Source organism: Pelecanus crispus, chromosome 12, assembly GCF_030463565.1.
Source record: "Pelecanus crispus isolate bPelCri1 chromosome 12, bPelCri1.pri, whole genome shotgun sequence".
NCBI lineage: Eukaryota > Metazoa > Chordata > Aves > Pelecaniformes > Pelecanidae > Pelecanus > Pelecanus crispus.
The window spans coordinates 26,888,376-26,901,016 of record NC_134654.1 but is presented as its reverse complement, the minus strand read 5'-3'; the positions used below and the strand labels follow the sequence as shown (position 1 = coordinate 26,901,016).

The 12,641-nt window shown below is 46.9% G+C and overlaps 1 protein-coding gene across 1 annotated transcript; it reads right to left on the bottom strand.

The window, feature by feature from the left end:
• Positions 1 to 9,947: 9,947 nt before the first annotated feature.
• Positions 9,948 to 11,237, bottom strand: KCNJ16 (potassium inwardly rectifying channel subfamily J member 16). The gene has a single exon (XM_009493035.1). The coding sequence runs from the start codon at positions 11,235 to 11,237 to the stop codon at positions 9,948 to 9,950; it is 1,290 nt and encodes a 429-aa protein (XP_009491310.1).
• Between the last annotated feature and the right edge of the window lie 1,404 nt (positions 11,238 to 12,641).

The window sequence follows — 12,641 nt, the reverse complement described above, 5'->3', positions numbered from 1 at the left end:
AAAAGTCTGTTCTGAATCTTCATTAGAAATGCCGATTGACTTTGAATCTTTTTGGAAGGTCCAGAAAGAAATAGACGACTTTCAAGCATCTTTGTGCTTTTGGTGTCTGGAAGTGGCTTCTCTCACAGGAGAGAAAAGCAGCAGATCTGTTTTGAGTAATTTAATCTGTATAAGGTAATTTACTACAAGGCAACACTTCAGTACTCAGCGCTTTCATTTTCCAGCACACAAGTGTCCTTGACCTCACTCTTCTCTAGCCTCACTTGTGTTTCGGCTAACTCTTGTAAGAAGAAGCCTCCCTAAGGAGCAAATCTACGAGTCCAAGTCATGACTTCCTTTGCTCAGAAGAGGACCCAGAAGACTGTATCAGCTGTACGTACCTCCTCCCTTATTTGGTTAGGCTGTTCCAGCGCTTTCATCATCTCAAGTAAAATTAGCGCTACAGTAATTACCCTGGGCCAAATATGCAGCTGGTGAAAGTGCACATATTTCAGAGGGATGAAACCTGAGATGGAATTGGCAGGCACCGTCCCCTTTTATTAAGGCTAACGTAAGGAAAGTGATGGGAACTATTTCAGTCCCACATCCACCCGTGCAGACTACACTCAGATGCGACGCTTCCGCTCTGCTGTGATTTTCCCTGCTAGAGCTTCGCACCCAACTTCTTGAGGATTGCTAATGCCAGCATAAGGTTTTCCAAATCATGCCTCCAAATCGTTGGTACTGACCATGTCAAAGGAGGTCTGTGGTTTTCGGTCTTCTGTACTATCAGCCATAGGTTTGCTGGAGGGTGCTGGGAAACGGCTTGTGGCTGGCTGGTGGCGTGTAAAGGTGTGCAGGGTTGATGTTTGGTGTGATTGTGAAGAACTACATTTGATGGCTTTACCTGGTACTTCTCCAAAAAGAAGGATAAAATGGGAGGAAAGAGAAAGAAGACCCCACGAGGCAAAGCGTTATGGGCCCTCCAACAGCGTGGCTGCCAACTCCGGAGTAGCACTCGGCTGTACCCTCTCAAATGAAACAAGTGACAAAAACAAAAAGATTTTTTGCCTGTGGAAAAAGCAATCACTGAAAAGAAGAGGTTTTAATCAGCATATATGGTGAGTAATTCCAAGAACTGCAATAAAGTACTTACCAAATTTGGTTTCCCGACTCACATCCTACCAAAGGTCACTCTGGAAACTGTCCCATTGAAATTGGTGGGGTCATATTTACTTAACATGAGTAAGGCTCTTGACCTGGGTGGGCAAGGAAGGTTTCCACTTGGGTACACTCACCAGGGTCTTTTTTGATTTCCACTTGGAGGTCTGAAATGAGACCCACCTATTTGTGCGTAATTCCTCTTTTTCATGGGCCATTTAGGGCATGGCTGCACAATGAAGTATTTATCAGTCAAAATTTGAAAATTTGCAACACACCCAAAAGGCGACTCTACCAGGACGGTGCGCTAGAGATACCGAACATGGACGTTTCACCGAGCCACAGTACAGAGCAGTGGTATTGGGGAGGCTTGGGGACTCTCTCCTCTCTACCGCTGTTTTGTACAACGGTCACAGACAGGCCGTCAGCTCATTTTGGCACCTGGACTGAGCAGAAATCGTGCGGAATGAACACGAGACCGCAGACAGTTCCTCCCCCTGTCACGCAAGTCTCAGAGACACCCCGTGATCCGAGACGGGGAAACGCAAGGAACAAACGCGATGCCCAGTAGTCGCAGCAGACCAGCTGCCTGACAGTTGTGGAGCTTCCTACACACACCGCTGCGAAGGAGAGCCTGAAGAAAGGATGTGAAGAAGGCTGATGATATAGATGGTTCAGCAGATGTTTAATTGGAGCTACTCCCATGCGTGAGAGAACGCACGAAGCTGTTCAATGGAAAATGTGCGTTCAGTGGTGGACATGGCACTGAAGAGGAGATAATTATTAAGGCATTTCGATTTTGGAGCCCTTCTGTGTGTAGCTTTACATAATAAACGTTAGCGTTGCCTTTCTACACGCACACACGCGCCCCGGTCCAAACAAACAAGCAGCTTTTTGCTTCTTGTCACTGATACCTCTTGAAGTAAGTACCTTTGGTCACAAATAGATCATTGCCCTATTTGAAAAGTTCCTGGTGGAGTGTGGCCAGTTTTGACTGGCTATATATACCTAAGCTGGCAAACGGAGCAACCTCTCAGCTTTTGCTTCTATATATAAAGGGGAATGATATAGAATAAATCAGCTGGAGGGAGCACATGTCAAATCAGGTTTTATACCCAAATAATTTGCTCTCCGAGTTTGATTTATTCTGCTGAGCCTGAGAAGGCAGCTAGAGGAAGCCCTAACCCTCCGGTCCCAAGTTTGCCCAGGATGGTCAGGCAATCCCAGGAATTCGCTGACAGCAGGTTCCGCCTGTGCCGGGGTGCTAACACCGCCTTCCCTCGCGCGGTGCGGGACCGGCGGGGGGCAGCGCGCCGTGCCTCCCGCATCGCTGCCGCCGCGCAACGCCGCGGAGCCCCCGCAGCTCCGCAGGGAGGAACGGGGCCGGGGGGCTGGGGGGGGTCGCTGCACTTCCCGGCGTTTTGCGCCGAACAGATGCTCTTGGGAAGCCCCCCCCCTCCGCGCCCTGCGCGTGCCAGCCGGCCGAGCCCCCCCCGCCCCCCCCGGGCCCGGCCGAGCCCCCCGGGCCGAGCGGGGAAGGGGCCGGGGGGGCCCCGCCGCAGCGCGGGGGGGGGGGCGGCCGCGCCGCCGGTCGCCACCAGGTGGCGCCCAAGTGCCCGCGGCGGCGCGGCCCCGGCGGGGGGGGCGGGAGCGGGAGCGGGAGCGGGGGAAGCAGCGGGGCCGGGGCGGGAGCGGCGTTGGGACGGGGGGAGCGGGAGCGGGGCGGGGCGGGGCGGGAGCGGGGGAAGCAGCGGGGCCGGGGCGGGAGCGGCGTTGGGACGGGGGGAGCGGGAGCGGGGCGGGGCGGGGCGGGAGCGGGGGAAGCAGCGGGGCCGGGGCGGGAGCGGCGTTGGGACGGGGGGAGCGGGAGCAGCGGGGCGGGGCGGGAGCGGGGGGAGCGGGGCCGGGAGGGAGCGGGGCCGGGGGGGAGCAGCGGGGACCGGGACGGGGGGAGCGGGGGGACCGGGGCAGCGGGGCCGGGGCGGGAGCAGCGGGGCCGGGGCGGGGGGAACGGGGCCGGGGCGGGAGCAGCGGGGCCGGGGAGGGAGCAGCGGGGCCGGGAGGGAGCGGGGGGACCGGGGCAGCGGGGCCGGGAGGGAGCAGCGGGGCCGGGCGGGAGCGGGGCCGGGCGGGAGCGGGGTCGGGAGGGAGCAGCGGGGCCGGGCGGGAGCGGGAGTGGGGGGAGCGGGGCCGGGGAGGGAGCGGGGTCGGGCGGGAGCGGGGCCGGGGCAGCGCGGCGGCTGGCGGTCGCAGTGCGAGCCAGGCGGGGATGCCCAGTGCCTGGAGGACGTCGAATTATAGGATCACGATTTAGCTTGGAAAAGACCTTTAAGATCACCGAGCCCACCCGTTAAGCTAACACGGCCAAATCCACCGCTAAACCGTGTCCCCCTCGGAGGAGTTACGGGAGAGAAAATTGCCCTCAATTGCTCTTTTGTTTCTCTCCTGTGGATGCACGGAGAGATTTTAGCCTGGCCTGCAAACGGGTGGCTTTCGCTAGTATTTTGTTGACGTCGTTGAATTTTTCTTAGGCATTAAAAGATCAGACTTGTTTGTAAGGAAATCTTAAATTGGCGAAGGACTTTGAGAGGACGAATGATGCTGATGGACCTAGGCAGAATAATGTGAAGTGGTTCTTTAAAAAATAATACAAGAAAAATTTGTGAAGAAAAAACTCAGGGTAGCTGATGTTTTCTATCCCCCAAAATCACCTGGGCAGGAGTCTGAAAACCTCTCTCTCAATAATGCTGTCAGTGTCTTTCCTAGAGTAATGGCAGTCCTATTACTAGCGGCTGAGTTTAGAAGCTTCTCGATATGGTTTGTCTTGAAATGCGGTCACTACCCTTGGTTAGAGCTAGAGGTACGCACAAAATTTTTGGTAGTTCATGTGGTCGAAGCGAGTGGAAATAGACTTGCCCTTCATGGATGTTTTTACACTAACAAAGCAGCAGCTGTTCTGTCTTGTAAGCAGAAACTTTTACCTGAAGGCCCGCTGCTGTTTGTGCGAGGCTGAGAGCATCTGAGGATGGGTTTGTGCCGGGCCGGAGGGGTACAGGACTTCGGGGACACATCTGGGTCCTGGACATCCTTGGGTGTTTCTGACAGTCCGAGGTAACTTTGTATTGTGGAGCACGAAGCAAATATCGACTGACAGGTGGTAATATCACAGCTTCAAAAATTCCTAGCTTTCTAGGGAGCAACATGAGCCCAAAATGAAATTACCTGACTTCATCCTGGTTTTGCCTGATGTTTATCCGATTCCCCCATCACCTCCTCAGCCATGGGGACTGACCCCAAGAACAAATTCTGGACGTAGCTCCTGTGTTGTGATTTTAAGCCCCACGAAAACATCGATCCACATTTTCCAGCCCAGACTAAAACTCAACTGCTCCTTGTTTCATTCTTGTTTCATTTCTGTCGTACTTCCTCTTGTCTGCTTGGGAGTGAATTTGTTGTCAGATGCCTCCCTAAATGGGCCTCTTAGGCCCACCACAGAAACACCAACTCTTTCTGTTTGCAGGTTCCCCGCTCAAACCCAGCAAAGATTTAAGAGCTAAAAAAAGCTCACAAGTGATTTTTTCTTCCCACACACACACTTCTGATCCCCTGAAAGGTACCTGTTATTTCCTGAAGTGAGTGTAACTGTGTGGCCGTAGTGCTTCAAGCTAGGCAGGCAGCTAAGTCAGACCTCCTGCACAGTGTGTAAGAAACAAGGGATAAACAAAGGGGTATTATGTCCCACATCTGAAAATCAACTTCACAGAAAATATGCACTAAATGATACATGATAATGGGGGAGGAAATGCCAGCTGCCTTAATGAACGGTGGTAGGCAAATCTGGAAAAATAAATTATATAATAATCTCTTATTATGTTCCCTTTGACACAAACTAATCTTGACCCAGAACAATAGTGCTACTTTCCAAGAGAAAATAACCAAGATGCAGCCATAATCATGATACGGGAGTCCAATGAGAAGTGGTTTGTGTTTTCTCTTTGTTGTTAAAATTTTGCTTCATCTGGTAAATTTTGTGGAAAAGACGGGAACAGGGTGAGCAACTTCCAGCTGAGGCAGAAAGCAATGCCAGTTGCTGCTTCTTGGGGGCTGGGAAGAAGCTGCTGAACTTCAGCCCACGCCGTATTGGCTTTCCGAAGACCCGAGGAGCACATGCAATGCTCTGGAAGAGCAGGAGGGTACTTGGGCTTCACTTCAGGTCCCACCTCACTGAACGGCCCAGAATGCAGCCAGACACTTACTTTTGGACTGGTGGGCACTTCTGTCCATTCAGTAGGGCTGACTCAAGGGTTAGGTGTGCGTTTCTGCTGTGAGGATGCACGTGTTATTACTTCTGTTGGGTTTCTGAGAGGTTTGCTTGCTTTTGCCTTGCTCGGCTCTGCAATGGGGATGAATAAAAAAAACCCAAGCGAATGGGAATCCTTGGGAAACATCCTCATTTGGAAAGAGCAGATGGGTGAGGAAGGCCTTATGAGGAGTGGCTGAGGGAACTGGAGTTGTTTAGTCTGGAGAAGAGGAGGCTGAGGGGAGACCTTATCGCTCTCTACAGCTGCCTGAAAGGAGGGTGTAGCAAGGTGGGTGTTGGGCTCTTCTCCCATGTAGTTAGCAATAGGACAAGAGGAAATGGGCTCAAGCTGTGCCAGGGGAGGTTTAGTTTGGATATTAGGAAAAATTTCTTCACGGAAAGAGTAGTCAAGCATTGGAACAGGCTGCCCAGAGAGGTGGTGGAGTCACCATCCCTGGAAGTGTTCAAAAAACGGGTAGATGTGGCACTCTGGGACACGGTTTAGTGGGCATGGTGGTGTTGGGTTGATGATTGGACTGATGATCTTAGAGGGCCTTTCCAATCTTAATGATTCCTAGTTTTTACTTTTGTTATAAATGATCCAGCCACCAAGCCAGGAGGTGTGGGGTTGCTACTCTCCCCTTAACTGGTTTAGTGGTGGACTTGGTAATGTTAGGTTAATGGTTGGACTGGATGATCTTAAAGGTCTTTTCCAACCTAAACGATTCTATGATTCTATGATTCTAAGATTCTCCCTCCTACTCACCTGAAGCTGCTGTACACCAGTGTACTGCAAGAGTCTTTCCTAGGTCTTCTTCTAGGCAAGGAGGGTGTAAGAACTGGCTCTACCAAGAGCGCAGTCAGGCCCCACCTAAATGATAAGTTCTGGAGGGAGTCTGCACATTTTGCGTGCTCGTGTATCTCTTCTACACCTCTGGCCATTCCTATCTTACCCACCTGGCACTATCAAGGATCCTTCCTCAGGTGCAGAGGCTGCAGGTTAAGTACGCAAGCTCTGGATGCCGCTGCCATGCAGAAGTGTGCGCGCGTACGTCTGTGAGCAGGGCTTTCTTTGGCTCCTTCCTCCAAACAAATGGAGTTCATGCTAAGAAGCTTCCACGGAATGTATTTATAACTTTGTGGGTTTGCTTGAGACTTGGCATCTTTTAAAGTCAAAAGACTACTCTTCACCTGATAAATCTTTCCGTGACCTCTTAGGGCATAAGATACGGAAGCTTAAAACTGTGGCTGGAGGGAAGAAAAGTAAAATGTGCTCTCACAAGGTGTGTGGTAGAGGCATGTTCTTTATTTCTGTGCCTTTATTCATAAAAACGCAATGCATGCTTTCCTATACCTTATTATACATAGTTTTTAGACTGTGATAAATGAAATTAAAATATCAAACAGAGAAACCCAGGAAAAGCCAGACTGGTTGAGACCAGTGGTTCAACCAGTATCCTGTCTCCAGCACTGGCTGGTATCAGATGCTGTAGATAAAAGTAGAAGAAACTGTATAGTAGCCTGTTATGAATTAACATGCCCAGGAGAGAAGTTTCTTCCTGACCCTCGTCAGTTAGTGGTTGACTTACATGCCAAAGCATACATTACTATACATGCTCACGTATTTATATCTATCTATACCAAGAAGCATGTGACAAAAGGCTAAATCAGACTCCTGGTACTTTCACTTACAGGAAAGTCATTCCAAGGAAAGAATTTTCTTCACCACAAGCGGCTCACACGGTACATAACTGCGAGAGGGAAAGGCAGCTTAATAGAGATTCGCAGCTTAATCAGGGAAACTACTTTTACAGACAGCACCTGCAATATGCACCTTTTGAAAGTATTTTGGAGATTTCAATTACATATCTCAGTAGTATCTCATCTTTCTGAGTAGCTTTACCTATGTAATTAAGAAAATGCTCACACGTCTGTAAGCACTTGTAAAGTGACCAGTTAAGCAGATTTCACGTTAGACATTCCCTTTTTCTGAAAATCACAGGATGACAGAAAAACAGGCTTGGAAAGATCAAGGCAAGGTTGACCATTCTGTATGACTCCTGACAGACGTTTCCTCCAACAGGCTCCCGAAAGCCACCACCACAGAGATTACACACCCCACAGATCTGTCAGTGCTTCACCTTCTTTACAACAGTGTTTCCTAATTAACTTCAATCGCTTTGGCTTGGGTTTAAGACCATGTTTTCCTGTCCTACCCACCAGGATAATCTGTACAGGCAACAGATTATCCTTCTCTCTTGAATTGCAATTTGTGTATTTGAGAACTGTGTCTTTGTTTCCTAACCTGTTTTTGGACTGAAACACCTTCAGTTACTTCCCTACTTCCTCACTGACATGTTTTCTAGATCTCCGGATTCTCTTCAAGTTGTTCCATGTCTTCCCCAAAGTGCGGTGCCCAACATCGAATAAAGCAACCCGGCCAAGAGCTTTCAAAGGCAGAGGAGCGTGGAAGGATTACTTCACATGTTTTGAAGGTTAATATTCTATTTTATACAATCCGGACGGTCTTTTTTCCAACAGCACATAAGTACTGAGACCCTTAGACATTTTCCTACATTCCTTTCCATTTTTTCAGACTATTTCCCCAATGCCTGCCAGTGCTCAAATCCAGCATACAATAAGATGTTTTCTACTGCAGTTATAGATGGATGCTGCTGATGATTCAGCATATAAAACAGGCTAATTAATGAGCTTTGGAATAACCACCTCCGCCCAGGCTTGTTAATGTGCTTGGTTTTACCTAAAGGGATCACATATATATCCAAAGACAAGTGCTAGCAAAAGAGAAATGCAAGATACATTAAAGTAATGCAGCTACACTACTATATGGAATACATTTCAGGAAAAAAGGTTCAGCATGCTAATTTTCTGCATTAAATATGATGAGCTCATAAAAACTTTTAATTAGTCAGGATGACGTGAATGACTCGTCAGAGCTAATTTTAGCAGCCTAAAGTTAGCCAGCATTTCCACAACAGCCATCTCATCTCCTTTAACAATAAATGGAGAGGGATGAACATTTCCAGGATAAACACATCCTATCGCCTTCAGCTCCCTAAAAAGCCAGAGTAAGATGGGATGAACTCACCTGCGAAGACAGAAGAACAGTTCCAGTAACCACAGAGAGCCTCGAACAGTAGGCAAACAATTTCTTGATGGCCGAGGTCAGGTGAGATAAATCCCATTTTAGGCAACCACAAATTCAGAGATAATTATTTTTACGCTAGCATGATAATTAAACACAATGCAAATTAGCCATAATCATCAGGGGAAAAAAGCATGATGAGCTATTGCTTATTGAATAATTACAGAGATGTGCAGAGCATGGAACTTCCTTGTCACAGACAACTTCAAAACATTAACATTTTCCAGTTTTCTACATTGAGCTGACAGCTGAGGATGTTGAATTTCTCTGTGAAGGATCATTTTACACAGTCATTTCAGATGAATAAAAGCATTTCGTTTTGACAAAATCACACTGTTGGATCTCCAGATTGATCTTTGTCTTTTTAAAGAGGCATAATATACTAAAAAGAAGAACAAGGCTGACATTCTGAAATGAAAGACGTTCTGTTTTAAAATATTGCACGGCTCACTCTAAAAAAACATGATCTCCTCTCCAAGGCTCAACCTGATTTTGCTGATTTTTATTTCAAACCCGAGGTCTCGTTTTGATTCCTGATCAGCGCACATGAGCCAGTTTGGCCAGCCCTCCTAGCCGTCAGAGCCACGTAACAGAACCTTCACGCAGCCCCAAGCCAGCTGACATACCGCATACCTCGAGCTGCTGAGGGAGTGGCACTGCTGGGAATGGCTCACAACAAGGAAATGAGAAAAGCTCCTCCAGGATCCCACTGTGGATCCCACAGGGCTAGGCAGGGTGTGAGCAGGTTTCCAACGCTACCCAGTAATACTGGGTTCAGTTTTTCTTGCCAGTTTGCTCCTTCCTACAAAGAACAGCCCCATAGATTCACCAGCGTAACCCCAGGATGGGGGCTTCATTTGAACCACTGGAGAGGTGCAACCGTAACCAAAGCACAGTCGTTTGTTGTGGTGATGGGGGAGCTTCAGAGCCTCCTAGAGGGACTGGGAACCAGCCTTCCAAATAAATTAGGCAGCTTTGAAAAATCTGACCTAGAGGGCACGCTACATTGTTTTTGTTCCCTGCCTAGATCATTATCTATCTCTGGGTACGTCCAACATTGGTCCCTGCAGGGTAATAAAGTTTACAATAAGTTTGCTCAAGTACAGTAGCTGTCTAGTCAACCCAAATGTAAGCTGTTTTCCTGTGCCAATGCTAATCTGTTACTGATACCCACGCTAAGCAGTATGAAGCTCCTTCTAGCAGCTCAGCAATGTATTACAATGTGGGCATGCTGTCAGCGAGGTTTATAATATAAATACTTGTGCATATGAGTTCATTGTTTATATTCTAAAAGCTATGCTGGGAGAATTTGTTGGAAGTGATTTTAATTGCAGTAAAAAGCTAGATTTGGGACTCTATTGATAACCTAGTTAAGGTCACAGCTGCTTTCTGGTAAGAAACTTCTCCAGAAGACTGATTGACAGCTGTCACTGGGTCTTCTGGATCTTCACAACTGGTGATGAGAGCAACTGCACTAAATGACTTTTGGTTAGTACTAAATGACTTGCTCTCCAGTGCTGCCATCTCTGCTTCTTTTTCCCGTCTCTTCTCAATTAGGTTCCATTCTCGCTCCTTCCGATCCAGTTGCATGGCACTGCAGTGAGGAGCATAAACTTCTGTGGTTTCTTCAAACTGTAAGCAATCCACCTTATAGTATTTTTTCTTTACATGTAAGACGTCATTAAACCTGTGGCCCCAAAGAATCTCTCTGGGGACATACGAGCTTCTTGACTGATGTGAAGTTCCTGTTGAATCACCCGTGTAGACAAACGTGACCAAGATTTCAAAGTTGTCCTTGGCCAGAGCTTTCCGGTCTAGACCATACAAGGGGCTCTCACTATCAATTTCATGTACGACCGTCACTGGTGTAACAAGTATGATCTGGTCATTTAGCAACTTCAGGTCCTTGTATTCCATCGTCATTCTCCCCTCCTTGTCTTCCTTGTAGCGCAGAAGCTGAGCTCGTACGGAGCCCTCAACCATGTGATTTGGCCGGAAATCACCAATGCGCCACATGAGGCAAAATTTATCATCCCTTAAGCCTACTACAGCATAGTAGCTAAAACGAATGGTTTGAGCTCTTTTTCGAGCTGTGGCCATTTTAGCCAAGGCTGCTCCGATTATGAAGGTGTCAATAACGCAGCTTAATACTGACTGTAGGATAACCATGAGGATTGCAACAGAGCACTCTTCAGTAACACAGCGGTAACCATAACCGATGGTCGTTTGGGTTTCAAGGGAGAATAGGAATGCTCCTGTGAAGCTATGGACATTTGCAACACAGGGGGTTATTTCTTCATCATTTAATAAATCTCCATGTTGGATTGCTATCAGCCAGAAGACTAGTCCAAAGAACAACCATGAAAGAACATAGGACAATGAGAATATCACAAACATATGGCGCCACTTGATGTCCACCAGTGTGGTAAATATGTCCACTACGTAGCTCTCCCATTCGCCAAAGATGTGTTTGAAGTACACATTGCAGCTGCCATCCTTGTGGAGAAATCGCTTCTGCAATCTTTTCATCCCCATTTCAGGGCTTTCTTGACAAGCACCTTGGTAGCTGATCTTACTTCCCTGTACATTTACAGGCCTATAGCAACCACTCTGTTCAGGCATCTTTCTCATATCTGCCTCGGGGCATCAGTTTACGGAACACGCTTGTGGTCCCACGGGCTCTTTGTTTTCTTTGTTCATTGGAAATCTACAAAATAAAATAAAAAGGTTATTTTTGGTTTAATTTCCTATGCCAGAACTCTGTAACACCAAATCTAAATACATTCACTCTGTAGCCATCATGAGCAATTTTCTGAAGAGTACAGACTCTGACATTCATTACACAATATAGCTCAAAAACTTAGGCCTGGAAATATGAGGCAGCTAGAAATTCAACCAGTTAGAAATGTCTATATCAATTCTAAAATTTGGTACGTAGATGAAAACAGAGATCAAAACCCTTTGTGGTGACCCCACTGTGAGTATCTCTTCTAATGTTCTGGTGAAGTAACATTCAAATCAGGATGGGCTCTCATAAACAGTCACAGGAATGGCATGAACCCTCTTAAAGTTAGCCAAATATCTGAGGTAGTTAATTATTTCTTTGTTGCATGTTTGTTTGTTTTCCTCCATCAGAAGAACTGCCTAGGAAAACACCCTCATTTAGACATACGACTTCAGTAGCATGGGCAGGCAAGTTCAGCGCTAATGTGTTTTAACCAGAAAATGTATGAACCACACAATCATTCATCATTATTTGTGTTTAAGTATTGCCCAGAAAAACCTGGTCATGGAATTGAACTTCACTGGGTTAGAGCTACACAGACATATTTGTTCAATTTGTAGAAAAGTATTTACATTTCAAATGAAAAAGAAACCTCTCTGAGGTCCTGGAAACCCTCACAAATCATTCCTTAAAACAAACAAAAAAAAGTCCGACTGCCAAAAAGTATTTACATTTTTATTAATGAGTTTGAAACAAACATGCAGTATGTTAATAAAATTTGTGGATGACACAAATTTAGGAAGTGATGTGAATTAGGAGATTCCTCTGTCAGATCAGAGAAAAATGGATGTCTTTGCAGATTGCAACCATATGAACTTCAGCAGTACGAAGTGCTAGGCTATACGTTTAGTGACTAATAACAAGAACTTATGTTAGAAACTGAGACCTCATCAACTGGAATCCAATAAAAAAGGAAAGACTTAGCTGAAGTAATCAGTTACAGGATGCTTATGAATTACTTGTAGGATACAGCACTGAAACAGGCAAATGCCTTTTCCTGCAGGTCTCCAGCTCATTCTACCATATCCGAGCTGCTAACACACAAAACACTGACAAGTCAGAAGTGATAGGGCACACAGCTAGAACAATTCAAAATTTTTGCCAGATGTCATGCTTCTAACTGGTATTTCTGAACAAAAAAAGCTAATATTTTTGAGGAAAACCTGTCATTAGTCCTCCAAAAATTGTAAGTTTTCAGTGGAAAAATGACATTTCCCATTTTTAAGCTGGTTTCAGCTGACAAAAGTTCA